We start from the raw sequence: 14,635 nt of genomic DNA, 5'->3' as shown, positions 1-14,635 counted from the left end.
ATGTTATGTCCGAGTCAAGGTCAGGGTTAGTGAACACAGCGTTTGATGTACGTAGTGGGCTGGACTGATTGACACAGACAAAAAATTGATGCATCATGGCGACTGTCAAGAAAAGGAAGGTGGATGCAGAATGCCGTGTATTCCAGGAGAAATGGACAATGATTTTTTCTTTGTTGAAGTAAAAGGCAAGCCAGTGTGCCTAGTTTGTGGCGAGCCGCTGGCAGTGATGAAAAAGGCAAATCTTGAGCGCCATTACAGCTCGAAACATGCTAAACTCGACAAGTTGAAAGGACAGATGCGTTTGGATAAAATTAACGCTCTTCATCGCGTTTGGAGGCTCAACAAGCAGCTTTCACACGACCATGTACCGACAGAGAGAATATTACGCGTGCAAGTTTTGTGATGAGTAAATTAATAGCCACGAAGCTGAAACCTCACGGCGAAGGAGAGTTCGTGAAGGAGTGCCTCGTAGCCGCCGCTGAGGTGCTTGCGCCGGACAAAGTAAAATTGTTTCAAAGTGTGAATTTTCTTTCGTGGATAACTACTGAACTAAGACATATATGGTTATATATCCAGTGGCTAACGGTATGTTTTTATGGTCAAGGAATCTAAATATGTAGTCAAAGTATATGTGGGACTAATATTTATGGTGGAAATCACAATATGCCAGGAATTGTTGCGCTTGGCAGAGGTCTGCGCTCTCCGAGTGCTTTCTAGTTGTTATTATTATTGTCTTTATCTTTCTTTCTTTTCATTTCTTTTCTTGATTATCTTGTTGTATTGCAGTTTTGGTGAGTAGATTGTTTTGTTTTGTATGATCATGTAAACATATTTTACTTGTTTGTCATTTTATTCTATTTTTTTTGGTGATTTTATATGCATGTGTGCTAAATAAATAATTCAAATTCAAATGCAGCAATCATAAGACTTAGTAACACAGTGGTTATAGACTTTTTTTCATCTTTTTTTTGCATCCCTAGGTATGTGTTCATAATGGTATGGCCCTCGGAGGACTTTATAAAAATTTAAATGGCCCTCGATATGAAAAAGGTTCCCCACCCCTGTCTTTCAGTCTCATTCAGCCCATTACCCACCAGCTCTTCCACCACTGTCGCCCTTGCAACAAGAAAGAAAACCGTCATAAAATCTCAGTTCTCCATTTTTTACAGAAACAAGAGTGATGTGGAGAATAAGGCTTCTCATTTCTAATGGCTTTTCTCTATTGATGAAACAGTTCCGTTTGGGCCACTCAGTGGGATGTTGTCAGGTGACACAGGCTGGCTCTGTATTAATTAATAACATTGGCCAGTCCGTTCAGGACTATGTAAATGGCCCTGGCAGCTCAGCTAGAGCCTGGGAGAAAGGAGACAAAAGGCCTGGTCCTTACATTTCATATGCAGAGCCATGCAAGGGGTCAGTGCTGCAGGACCACTTGATACCAGCGTTTCCCTCAGGCAGGCTGCCGGATAATAGCCCAGAAACAAGCTCATTAAGAGAGATTATGAACCTCCATTCCTGCACACAGACACCAAGTACTTTGGGCTTTAGTTGAGATAAAGTGGGAGAATGGATATGGTGCATGGGGCACACAGATGCACCCCAACCTGTCTGCTGCAGTTATTGAGCTCTGTCTTCTCACCATATTGATACAGGGATTACTATAATTTTTTTTCATTCCAACTCCAATAGACCTCTATTTAATCATGTTGATGGAATAGTGACAATAGTAGTGTCATAGAAATGGAAAATCTTCTGGATCACAGCCAGAAATGTAGATATGAATAACTGGTGGATTTTAAGGTCTCTTTTAAAATCTCACAGAAGATTTTTTTTTTTTCTGTTGCGTGGAAGTCTCTTTGGAATGTAGGGTGTAACTTGATGATTAACTGGTTCTTGTCTCAGAGGCAAACTAATGATTCACTGGCACATGAGAAAAAGCTTGCCATTGGGATCACAACCTGTATAGTGGTAAATAAAGTTGCATTCACTTTTTGTTTAACATCCTGTGTCCACAAAGACTACACATTTAGATCTTAGACTTGTTTTTATTTTTTTTAGTTTCAGATCCCAAAGATTTCCAAGGACAACCGTAAACAGGGCCCACTTCTTCTTCCATTAAACAGTCAATAGTGAAATGATAGGTGGATCTTGTGTGTTTCCTATCCTTCATGTTGAAACAAACATGAACATAATGCAACATCTGCACATTTTATTCACATTTTTCATCCTGGCTGCTACCTCTCCAGCAGGTCCAACACACAGGAATGCTCCTTGCTCTCCATCTTCTGTTTACTGCGGTGGAGAATCCACTTCAGCCTCAGCTCCACTGTTCACAGCTGAAAGATTAATCTCACATGTGGTCAATGAAATGCTTAGCGTTTACATACCCACCCCATGAACATGTTTGACGATTCATATACATGACAAATTATTCATATCTTCCAACAAATTATCGTCTCCTCTGTGCTTCCTTGATCCGAGGAGTCATGTCTGATGCATGCCGTCCACACACGAGACAGGAAAGAGCTTCCTGAGAGTATACACCCAAAAATGTGCCACGTGAGGTGACTCATTCAGTGGCATGTCCTGAATTCCCCCCCCCCCCCCTTGCATTGCTTCCAAATGAGGACTCCACTGTATACAGTATACTGAGTTCAGCTGTGTCATCCCAGAAACTCAGATCTTTAAATATAATTTTACATATTTAGTCTGATTACATACTGGGTTTGTTTTTTGACATGACTGGAGTGTGGCAGTGTGTCCTCTATCTTGTTTTCTCATGACAGACATTAATTAGGTCCGCTAAGCTCCTGAAGTCATCCAAATCATATATCATATGAAATTATCCAAATCATATTGGCTTCAGAGTCAGGCTGAATATTTTTAACCATCCATTAATCTCAAACTCTTCAACTTTGGATGAAAAGTGACTGGCCAGCAATGACCTTGGATGGCTGACATTACTATTTCATCACATCTGCTGCTCGGTTTCACACATGGAAAAAGTCAGTTCATAAGTTGTGAGTCAAAGAGCCCAACTAGTTTAGCAAAGCCTGTTTTGACCACCAGACTGTGCTGCATTAGTGGTGAAACGTACTGCCATGTCAGTCCCCAGATGATCTTTCTGTTTGGTTGTCATCACCCAACAGGTCCAGATTCTACATAAGGCCAATAAGCAATGTAAAGAAATGCTACATGAATAGAACAAAATACTATGATATATAGCACTGGCAAGACAGAAGAATGTGAAAGCCTTTAGTCTTTTTTCCTTCTGTCGGCTGTTGGTGAACTTTGCATTGTTAATTATTTTCAATGTGTAAGTTGAATGTGCATATTGTCCATTATAGCCAATCAGGAGGAGCGGACTTTATAAGTCAGCAGTGAACAGAGAGAGTGAGAATGAAGTTTCGGGGGTAGGAACATGAAGGAATGGTGATAAGGGGGCAGAGGGTAGAGAAAGGGCTATTGAGGGAGTGATAGGCATGTGGGCCAGCCACTGCTCACAGGGAGCTTTCCATAGCAGGAGTCCCTACTCAGCTACATACGCTGTCTATCCTCAACATGAATATCAATGAAGGCCTCCTAAAATATGTTGCCTCTTCCATCCTGTATCGAACAGCCTCCAGGCTGTGACGTTAGCCTTCATCGACTGCACGGAAGAACATCCTTGTTGAACTGGCTTGTCTGGAGTGCAAAAATGTCAGCATTGCCCCCCACTCAGCTCTTTAACAAACCCACTTCTGTACTGTGTGTTTCTGTCTGCATGTGTGTGCGCATTGTAAATCAGATGGGAATCAGTGCATTTCCTGCCTAGGTCACTTTGCTGTCTGACTCCTCACCTGCCAGTTTGCACTCACTGCGACTGTACAGTAAATCCATGTATGCCTTTGTCCGATCAGCCCCCTATAGAAAGTTGCACTATTACTGAAGTGATGTAATGCTGAATGGCTTTGTGTATGCTTTCCTCTTGGCTCAAGGTGGCCTTTCATAAAATGCCTCTTGGCAGAAGCCCAGTGGCTAACATAGGCATCTATAATAAGTTGATTTGTTTGTCAACACTTAGCCCACAAGATGAGAAAGTGCTCTGCGTTGTTAAAAGGACAGTAAGGGGCTGCCTTTAAGCTATCAAAGGGCCTAACTCTGATTCTATTTTTTTTTTAACAAGGGAAAAAAAATCACACTGAATACAGTTTGTTGTGAATCGAATATGGCAATATGGTAATACGTAGGCTGTTTGTGTCCCCACTGCCTACTTCCTTGAGTCTGTAGGTCGTGGGGAGTCGAGGAGAGGCAGGAGGTGAGGGTCGCTTGAGGGCAACTCTTTTCTTCTTATTCCAAAATATCACAACAGTCTGGACAGACTTAAGAGTGATGTACATCTAAATCTACCCCCATTCCCCTCCCGCTACTATCTTCCCTCTGATTTTTTTTCTTGGCCCCTGTTGTCTTGCCAACATACCGTCCATTCCTTCTTCTTCATCTTCCGGCCCATGTCGACTCCTTCTACCCCCGTCCAGCCACATTCTTTGTCCAGCCTGTCTTGCTGAATTGGTATCAGCACAGAGGGGATGGATGCCGTGTCTCTCAATTGGGTGAAATGAGGTGATGACTCTGGACAATGGAGTCACACTCTTCTGCCGTCCCTCTCGCTGGCCCACCACTCTATTAATATGCTAAGAGATAGGAGGGCTGCCAATGCAAACCCCTGCCTGTTGTGATGACAAAGACTGGGGCATGTGAGCCATTCATTGGCCACATCTAGGCTGGCCATGTGTTGTCCAAAAAGAAAGGTGGAAGTTGAGCAAGACATAAAGGGAAAATAGAAAAGGAGCAAGTGTTCGTGCATAGAAACTCTCTCCCTGTCTGCCTACCTCCCTTTCTCCTCCTGTATGCCAGTTGCCTTGCCTTTTTGGGCTTCTGGCCCGTTCACAAGCTGTCTAATTTGCATTATGAATGACAGTGAGGGGAGCTAACAAGGTTATTGGTCTTTGAAAGGCACGCCTGTGACCACACGTGGAATAAGGACCTACAGCAGTGAGCATTGGCAAAGGCACTGAGCCTCTTTATTTCTCCCTTTCCAATCGCTATGGGGCGTGTTTTTTTTCAGGGAGCACACGATTTACTCAGGAGATGGAAGAAAAGGGGCCGGATTGGTGGGGAAAAGGGGTGACTGAGGTGGGTGTGGGTTGTTGCTTTTCAGCTCACTCACTAGCCAAGTGAACCCTCATTATCCAGGCCCCTGGTCATTAGTGAGTGCTGCTTTCAGAGCCTTTGCAATTAAAGGATTATTTATTAGTTGACTGCTAGTTTACCAAATTATATTGTCTGGCAGTGACAAAATAGTCAAAATAGTAATTTTAAATTGTACCAGGTGAACATAATCCTGTGTTTAAAGACACAATTTATCCAGCAATTTCATTTATATTTAGCTTTAATTTGTATTTACCTACCCTGAACAGATTTCAGATTTGCCATGTACCCTCCCTCGATGATCGCCACAGGAAGCGTCGGGGCAGCGATCTGTGGTCTGCAACTGGATTCGACCAACCAGTCACAGTGGGGTGAGAGTCTGACAGAGCTGCTGGCCAAAATCACAAACACAGAAGTGGTGAGTTTTGTCTCTGTCACATCCAGAACACCCACTGCACATCATTTAGGTCAGACACACCTATTTTTTTTGGTAAACTCAGAAACTAGTTTACACTGCACACCAGTCCAATGTTGGCAGCAAGAGTCTGGTGCTCATGCCTGTGAGTAATATGTGAATGAGGAGGCATTAATGTCAGCAGCACCTGTAATTGCTTTGGAACATTCATTAAAGTAACTGCTACCACCACTGGTTATATTGATTGTCAGTTAAAATTTTCAGAGAAATGCCACACTTCATTTATCCCATTGCCACCAAAACCACATTTTTGTTCAGTAGCCAACAGGAATGTGATCCATGTCATTGTTTTGGTTGTACTGATATGGTTTTGGTAATGATTGAGTCCAAACACACTTTACCAACACCTGGATTTCATCACACATTCCCCTTGTTTGTGAAAAACTGTTTGCAGCCACACAGCACAGTGAATAAGCACCAGCAGACTAAATTTATGAACTTTTCAGTTTTTTAAGGTGGCTGGTTGTTCAAAGGCCACACCACTATGCCCAGGCCTATGCCCTTCTATGTTAATGGTTCAAAAAGAGTCAAACAGAGAGGAGGATGTGGAAAGAAAGCTGTTGAAGTGTGAAAAAGCACACTGAGGGGTGTGAGTGGGTGTGTGTATTGGGGGTATGGCCTTCCGTGAAACAATCAGCCCTCTCTAGTATCTCTCTATGGTCCATAATGCATCACTGCTAGAAAGCATGGCTCCCTCTGGTGAACGCTGTGGGAAATCTCGCTCAGCAGCTGAGGAAAAACAAATAGCTGACCTCAGCAGCACAGGCCCCCAGTGTGTTCAGGCTGCTCCATCTTAGACTTGAGGGAATTCAGTAGTTCCCTGTCTCTGATCAACCCCTCACATTCAGCAGCACCCAGTCAACACGAGACGGAGACGGCATCCTGCCTGATTCAACATATAAGACGATTTTACTGTTGGACTGTTGAGAAGAAGCCAAGACTAAATACACAGAGCATCTTTTGCTCTAAGAACTTGCTTAAGAACTCAAGGCAGACTCATACATCACTTGTGGTACAACATAAGAAAACATAACCTCATGACAGAAGCTCAGAGGTAGTTGTCAGCATTAGATTTTCAGCATTAGTGGTTTGGACTCTGGCATCATTTAAGACATTCAGTTGGATGCAGAGAGAAAGTGTAATCCGCCAGTTGAATCCTTTCTGCCACTGTATTTCCTCACTTGTTTTTTAGTTTGAATGCAGTCCTGAGGGTGGTGTTACTAACCCTAAACTAAATGTGTACACACTCCATCTTTTGTTTCTTGATGGCAGAGCAAAACCTTGCTGCCAGCTGCTCCAAGAGCCAGGCAAAATATGCAGGCAAAGCAGAATTAGCAGCTGCTCCTGCCAACAGCATTATGGCTGACACCACCCCCAGTCACTCCAGTGGCATCTGTAGTCTTCAGAAGCTCTGGTTGAAAACGTGATAGGGCCAAATTGCTATCTTGAAAAAATCAGAGGGAGCCTCACCTGCACCTGGCACAGCCAAGGGGTGGGGGTGTGGGGTGTCTCCTGAGTTTGGTTGTTTCAGACCACAACTCAAGAAGAGAGAACCTGAAAATCGTGAGAACATGGGTTTTGACAAGATTAATTAGTTGGAAAAACCAGAACACTCAGAAGGGGGGTATATACTGCATTATTTGTCCAGCTTCTCTTTAGTCATGAATGATTAAAACAGGATATTGAGGTTAGAGAAGTGAAAGGGTTTTAGGACTGCCTTCCAAGATTTCATCATTTTGACCTTCATTTTTCTGTCACCTCAGTTGGGGTCATGGACTTAAATTCTGGAAACATATTCTCCCATTTCTCCCCCCTTCCTGTTTTCATTCTTGCTTCTAAGCATTCTGGTTTCCACAGTGGTCTAACTATCACTCAAATAGCATAGATTTTATGTGACAGCTGGAAGCAGGAAAGAAATATGATTTTTATGTAGATGGGTAGCAAAACAATTACCAGAGCAAGCCAGCTATGGTACTTAACAATGCAGGTTAAAGAAGGAGAAAGGTCATGTTTTTACTGTAAAATGTAGACTGGTGACTTCTTATTTCAAGTGTCAGCCTCTGTATTTTGAGCTTTAAAATTCCTCAGATCTGTATGTATTTATCTCAGCTGCCTGACCCAAAGCAGCCTCACAGCGAAGCTATCATTGTCTTTTGCAGTGTGGTCAGCGTTTTAAACACATTCCTTGGTTTCGCACATTCTCCCCCCCCCCCCCCCTCATTTTTTTCTTCACGAATTCCACCTATCGCCTGTGTGACAATTGCCACATGACAGACTGTAATGGTATGATGTGCAATCAAGGTGGTTATCAGATGTATTTCGTGTTGAGGCTTCAGAAAAACATTGTGTCAGCCAACATACACTGCTCACAAAAATTAAAGGAACACTTTTTTTATTGGGCCTGGCATGAATTGAATTAAACCTGTCTGAATATTTTCTGGTTGGTTAAGCAGCTGAGGGCCTCGTTAATCAATTTCAGCTGTATTGGTGTTCATGGAATTAACAACTGGTGCACTTCAGTGGCAACAATTAGAAAACCCTCAAAACAGGACTGGTTTTGCATGTGGAGGTCATTTCAAGTTTCTCCCTCTTGATCTTTTTTGGCTGGTTTTCCACTCGTGCTGATTTTGGCTTGCGTAATTATCTCTACTGGCAGTATGAGGCGATTCCTTAACCCTACAGAAGTTGCACAGGTTGTCCAACTTCTCCAGGATGGCACATCCACACGTGCTGCAGCAAGAAGGTTTAATGTGTCTCCCAGCACAATCTCCAGAACATGGAGGACATTTCAGGAGACTGGTGGTTATTCTCGGAGAGCTGGACATGGCCATAGAAGATCCTCAACCCCTCAGCAGGACCGATACCTGCTCCTTTGTGCAAGGCGGAACAGGCAGAGCACTGCTCGTGCCCTACAGAATGACCTTCAGAGGGCCGCTGGTGTGAATGTCTCTACCCAAACAATCAGGAACAGACTTCATGAAGGTGGCCTGAGGGCCGACGTCCTCTAGTGGGCCCTGTGCTCACTGCCCAGCACCGTGGAGCTCGACTGGCATTTGCTCAAGAACACCAGAATTGGCAAGTCCGACACTGGCGCCCTGTACTTTTCACAGACGAGAGCAGGTTCACCCTGAGCACCTGTGATAGACGTGAAAGAGTCTGGAGAAGACAAGGAGAACGTTATGCTGCCTGCAACGTCATTCAACATGACAGGTTTGGTGGTGGGTCAGTGATGGTCTGGGGAGGCATATCCATGGAGGGACGCACAGACCTCTATTGCCTAGGAAATGGTGCTCTGACTGCCATAAGGTATCGAGATGAAAGGGGAGGGGAGGGGAGGGGAAGGGAGAGGAGACGAGACGAGACGAGACGAGACGAGACGATTTCCCAGTGGGGTGACAGAGGCCTGTCAGGTGATCATGTTTCTGGACCCCGGCAGTCTCGGCCTATAGCAGCATAACTAAAATGTTAACCTAATAATTAGATAACCCCCTAAGTATGATAATTTGTCTGTCTATGATAATAACTGGGACTACAGAATTAGTGACAATAAGCCTTTTCAAAGAGGTAGGTTTTAAGTCTAATCTTAAAAGTAGAGATGGAGTCAGCCTCCCATACCTGGACTGAGAGCTGGTTCCACAGCAGGGGGGCCTGGTAGCTAAATGCTCAGCCCCCCATTCTACCCGTAGAGACTCTGGGGACCACAAGTAAACCAGCATTCTGAGAGCGGAGCGGTCTATTGGGATGATAAGGTGTCACTAGCTCCTCCAGGTAGGATGGAGCTAGGCCTCTGAGGACCTTGTAGGTCAGAAGAAGGGTTTTAAAAATTATTCTAACTTTAACGGGCAGCCAATGAAGCGACGCCATTACAGGAGTAATGTGATCTCTTTTGTCAATACCTGTCAGAACTCTGGCTGCAGCATTTTGGATCACCTGGAGGCTTCTTAAAGAGGTGTTTGGACACCATGATAATAAAGAATTACAATAGTCCAGCTTGGAAGTAATAAATGCATGGACTAACTTTTCAGCATCATGCCGCGTTAGTAGCTTCCTGATCTTTGTGATGTTTCTCAGGTGAAAAAAGGCACTTCTAGAGACTATTTTAATGTGTGAGTTGAAGGAGAGATTTTGATCAAAAATTACTCCTAGATTCCTCACAGAGAGACTAGATGTTAATGAGATACCATCTAGAGTGATCATGTGATCTAATCTATCCCTGAGAGGTTCAGTACCAAACACCATGACCTCAGTTTTTCCTGAGTTAAGGAGAAAGAAATTTGAAGACATCCAAGGCTACTTGTGTTTGGCTTTTGTGTGTATTTGTGGAGTGCAGAGATTGTTGAGTAGGTGGGTGTTTGGACGAGAGGAAGAAGGGTTTTTGTAGACAGGCCCTAGACAGGTGTTTAGTGGACAACTATGGTGGGCTCTCATCTTGATTTCTGTATTCTGGTGGTGGTTCCGGTGTTGAAGTTTAAATGTATTTCAAGCTTAAATACTACAAAAATTTGAACCTATGCTACAAAATTTGAATCTGTGTTGAATCTAGCTGCTTTGGCATTAACTTTAATGAAGGCCTACTTAAAATGAGCACTGCAACTCTGTATCAGCAAACTGTATCCGATTGGTAGAAGGTGTTTATTTAGTATTGGATTGGGGAAAAAAAGATCAGGACAACCCCAATTAATGCAGCAATTAATTTCAATTTAAGAAAAAAATAGCTGCATTTGATAGGACTATTTAATCACTGTTTAGATGGAAAAGACTGAGATAAATGGATTTTAGGTAACTGGATTTTTTATATATTAGTCATGCCTACCTCTGCCTTTTTGCTATTGTTGCAGGATGTCCTCAAAGCGTGCCAGGAGCAGATCGAGCGCGTGTTGTTGAGCAGTCTGCGCGAAGGCAGACAGCAGCAGCAGCACCAGCAGACACAGAGAGGCCCCAGTGGGAAGGGCCTTGATGAGCTGGATCAGTCCTCCACCCCAACAGACGTCCGTGATGTCAACTTGTGAACCACCGGAGGGCACCGCTGTCTTGGATTTACAAAAGAAGCAAAAAAAATGCATATTGAAAATAAGTGTTTTTTCTTTCTTTCTTAAAAGCAGAAAAAAAGAACAAAAGAAGAAATATGTTAAAAACACAAGCCCTTTGAAAGACAAAAGAACAATGCTTGCTAGTTTTTTGTTTTGTTTTTTGTAAATTTTCTGTTTGAAAAAAAAACACCTGCCCACAAAAAAGAGTTTTTATGTTCTAGTTTAAAAAAAATAATAGATTTGATACAATGACGTTCTGCGGTGCCTTGGATATATAGAAGGGAATCCAATCCTATTTGCATTCTGCCTCCGATTGTATCATATGATCTTTAAGTTATATTTTAACCATAGCTTGATATTAAAGCTGTTTTGGTAGACATCATTTGGAACATGCATTTCATCACAGTAGGGAATCAGTAATTCTCTTCTATCATCACATGTGATTGAGAACACTGTGAGAATGTTCTGTTCAATGTCCATGGGTCCTAGTTCCAGGGAAGAAACACGCATGATTGTAATAATTGGTCATAATAGTAATAATTTCTAATATAATTATTGGACATAATTTGGAACTGAATAGTAGAGATCAATAAGCTCCTTTTGTCAGGCTGCTTCTGTGTATGTCTCTGGTGCAGTTATGCACATGGGTGTTTGTAAGCGACGATGCCAGTTTAAGTGTGTGTATATGTGTAGTGTGAATGCTACATGCGATCTTGTATCTATATTAGCAGTTAGCATTCTTTGGCGTGAGGCACTTGAGCAAAAGTCTCTTTTAATATTGGATGCTAAGAAGATAGAAGATCGTGACTTTCTTCTTTAGCATACCAGGGCATCTGTGCTAGATCACTGCCTCCATGCGTGAATGGCATATCATGGTGTATTGACAGCCAACAGTAAATGCCTTGTGCATGGACCATTAGTAAGATGGAAAAAGAGTTTAGCAAAAGGAGGATTTGATCTTGTCTTTCTTTCTGAACAGTTGCACCTCAGACTCAGAGGTAGGCGTTGATTGTTGCCAGTCTTCAAATGATACATCCAACTTCCTTCTTTTTTACATTGTTACAATATGGTGTTTCCTGGTTTATGAAAAGGGTGCTTAGGGACTGGCCATAGTAGAACTGACCTCACACATTTGACCATGTACAGCTTGTGAAAGCAGGATCGGACAATGTCCTGTAGAAAGTGAGTTCATGCTTTTTTTAAGCATTGTAAATGGAGTCTCCTGCATTTTATTGAGCAGAGAAAGAATTCTGAGTGACTGCAGAAGGGACAACACTTTAGGACTTTAGTGGAGTGTATGTGCTGCTGCTGAAAGAGACCGGGGGGGGATATACTAAAGCAAACGATGTCCAAAAGCTTTGCTGTAAAACTTCAGTGGGTTCTGCAAATGGTCATCTGCAGTGACAAAGCTGAGCGAATGAACGAATTTTACGTTCATTGAAAGTGAAAGGAGGAACTAAAACTGTATGGTGCCTGATCATATGAGCATGAATTGTCTTTTAAGGGGGTAGGGGGTTAAGAGATCTACAGGAATGCTTATAGCACTTTGAGAACATGCTCCCCAGTAGATGAGTCAAATGTTTAGTGGTAGATGGAGGAGAATTGATGTTTTCTCTCTTGTTTTAAATCCTTGTTAGCCTTTTCTTTGGTTTACTTGTAGGGCTGGTTTCCCAAACATCAGACATATGCTTGTCAATTGCTTTTCACAGCATATACACAATAATTTTCTGACCAAAAAAATGAAAAAAAGATGTAGAAAAAGACATTCCTGTTTAAGAAAAGTGTATTGGAGAGTTTGAGCAAAAAACCACCAGCACAAATTGAAAATACATATATTATGATTTCAGTTGTCCATGGGTTTGGTCTGTCTAGACATGAAATACTTTTTACTTGAATTTTTTTCTTATTTATCTGTTTAATAAACAGATTGTCACACAGGACAGTGATCAGCTGCATTAAATGAAAATAATACAAAAGTGGTCTTAACATCTAAATATTTGCACATTCTTCAGAGGATGTTGAGAGGTTTTTTAGAGAGAGGAAAACAAAAATAACCTTAAATGATGTGTTTCATCGTAGTTGGTCAGGTTTTCATGGTGCTGGTTTATATTGTTAAGGCCGATTGTGAGGCAAGCACATCTGTCATTTAACCCTATCTGAAGGGCTTTGTCCAGCAGCCAACCATCAGACACTTTGTTGTTTCACTTGAATGGGGCACATGGTTTTGATGCAGCAAACCGACTCAGTGGTTGACACTTTTCCATGACTGTGTGCATTTTTTGTTTTCACAGAAAAATAAGTGTGATGCTCAGAAATTGATATTGTCTTTTTTACCATTGAGACTGAGCAATTTAATGATAAATTATGTATATTTTCCCCCAAAGCATCCCTGTTTTTCCATTTGCGTGTTTGCCTAATGTAAACTCTCTGGCCCAAATTGAAAATTTTATTTCTTGCATTATATAGTGAGACCACCTTTCCAGTTTATTGTTTGATATTTTAAGGGGTGACCAGACCTGCTAAAGGTTTTTTCAAAGATTTAGAAATACTGTATTCCAAAGTGAAGTGTGGACAGAAGAGGAGGTGTGAAGACGTCAAGAAAAAAGTGTCAATATTTTATTGTTTTTTGTCTTTTGCGCTGCTAAAGCTATGATTTTTTTTTCATTTAAACAAAAAAAAATAACATTACCTAGTTGTGATGTGTCACTTGAGTGTGCTGCTATTTTATAAACATTTGTATTATAATATAATTATTTTACTGCTTAAGAGATACATCCAGAAAAAACGAAGTAAGTGGTGATAGAAGACCATGAAATGAATATTCGACTGGAAATGTTCTTTGTACAGTTTGACAGTTTGGTAGATAGCAGGTCTCCCCTTCTGCTTTTTTTGAATTTTTTTTTTCCCCACTCTTTGGTCACATTCTGCAACAGTGGTATTTGCTATACCTCAGGATTACTGGACAAAATACAAAACAAAATAAACCCATCAGGATACCTCTGTAGTTAGTCAGCTTAGAATGAAACAAAACTGGTGGAGCAACTACAAAATACCATTTTTGTGGTTGATTCACATTGTTTCAGGCCACTTTGACTAAAATGGAGGGGGGGCCGGAACAATACTGCACCTTTTTTTCCCAGATGCCCTATTTTTACTGTTCCATTCATTTCTCATAATGTTGGTGCTACACCTGACAGTCAAAGAAACTACATTCTTGTGATGGTCAAAGGACTGTTCTGGCCTTTTAACCGTAGTCACACTGAGTGTCAGTAAATATGGTTTCTGTGTGTTAGAAAGATGTTTTGGTCAGAAATGTTGTCTATTGTCCGCACAACATTGTAAACTGCTACATGGTAATGGACTGAGCTCCATCAACATCTTCTTTCTGTATGTCAGATACATTGGACACATCCCTTTGAGATGCCCCCCTCCACTATTACGCATACTCATGTACCTCAAATGTCTGTTGCACAACCTCTGTTCAATAAACAACTGCTTTAAAGGGTGTGACACAACATCAACCTACTGTTTCTCAGGCCTGGTTCCTTTACTCAACAGAGCTGCTTTAATGTATGTGTGCATTGCTGTGTCACCAATTACATTTCAATAAAAGCAGTTAATTCTAGGAAAATTACACAAAGAAGTATGACATCTATGGGAAAACAAATGTGTCCACCTGACCACAGTGTGAGGCACACAGGTTGTAATCTTTTAATATGTGAAGTTAACAAAAAAGAACTTGTCAGAAAGTATCCGAGGTAGTTTTCTCTGTCAACTGGACTGTGTTTCTTCTCTTTTAAGACATTTCACCTTCTATCCAGAAGGCTTCTTCAGTTAAGAACCAAAACGTCTTCAAAGAGAAGAAACACAGTCCAGTTGACAGAGAAAACTACCTTGGATAACGATGACCTGGATGATTGAGAATCTACAAAGATATCTT

The 14,635-nt window shown here is 41.8% G+C and overlaps 1 protein-coding gene across 1 annotated transcript in view; it reads left to right on the top strand.

The window, feature by feature from the left end:
- LOC101073562 (G1/S-specific cyclin-D2-like) overlaps window positions 1–14,216 on the top strand; it is a 21,181-nt gene extending 6,965 nt beyond the window's left edge. The window contains exons 4-5 of the mRNA XM_003978163.3: window positions 5,460–5,608; window positions 10,504–14,216. Of these exons, the coding sequence (XP_003978212.1) occupies window positions 5,460–5,608; window positions 10,504–10,674 (320 nt within the window). The 3' untranslated portion in view covers window positions 10,675–14,216. The remainder of the gene's footprint in view (window positions 1–5,459; window positions 5,609–10,503) is intronic.
- Window positions 14,217–14,635: the final 419 nt, after the last annotated feature.

This window comes from Takifugu rubripes, chromosome 9, assembly GCF_901000725.2.
Source record: "Takifugu rubripes chromosome 9, fTakRub1.2, whole genome shotgun sequence".
Taxonomy (NCBI): Eukaryota; Metazoa; Chordata; class Actinopteri; order Tetraodontiformes; family Tetraodontidae; genus Takifugu; species Takifugu rubripes.
Note: the sequence above shows the minus strand (reverse complement) of the source record. Positions and strands in the feature narration are given on the sequence as shown.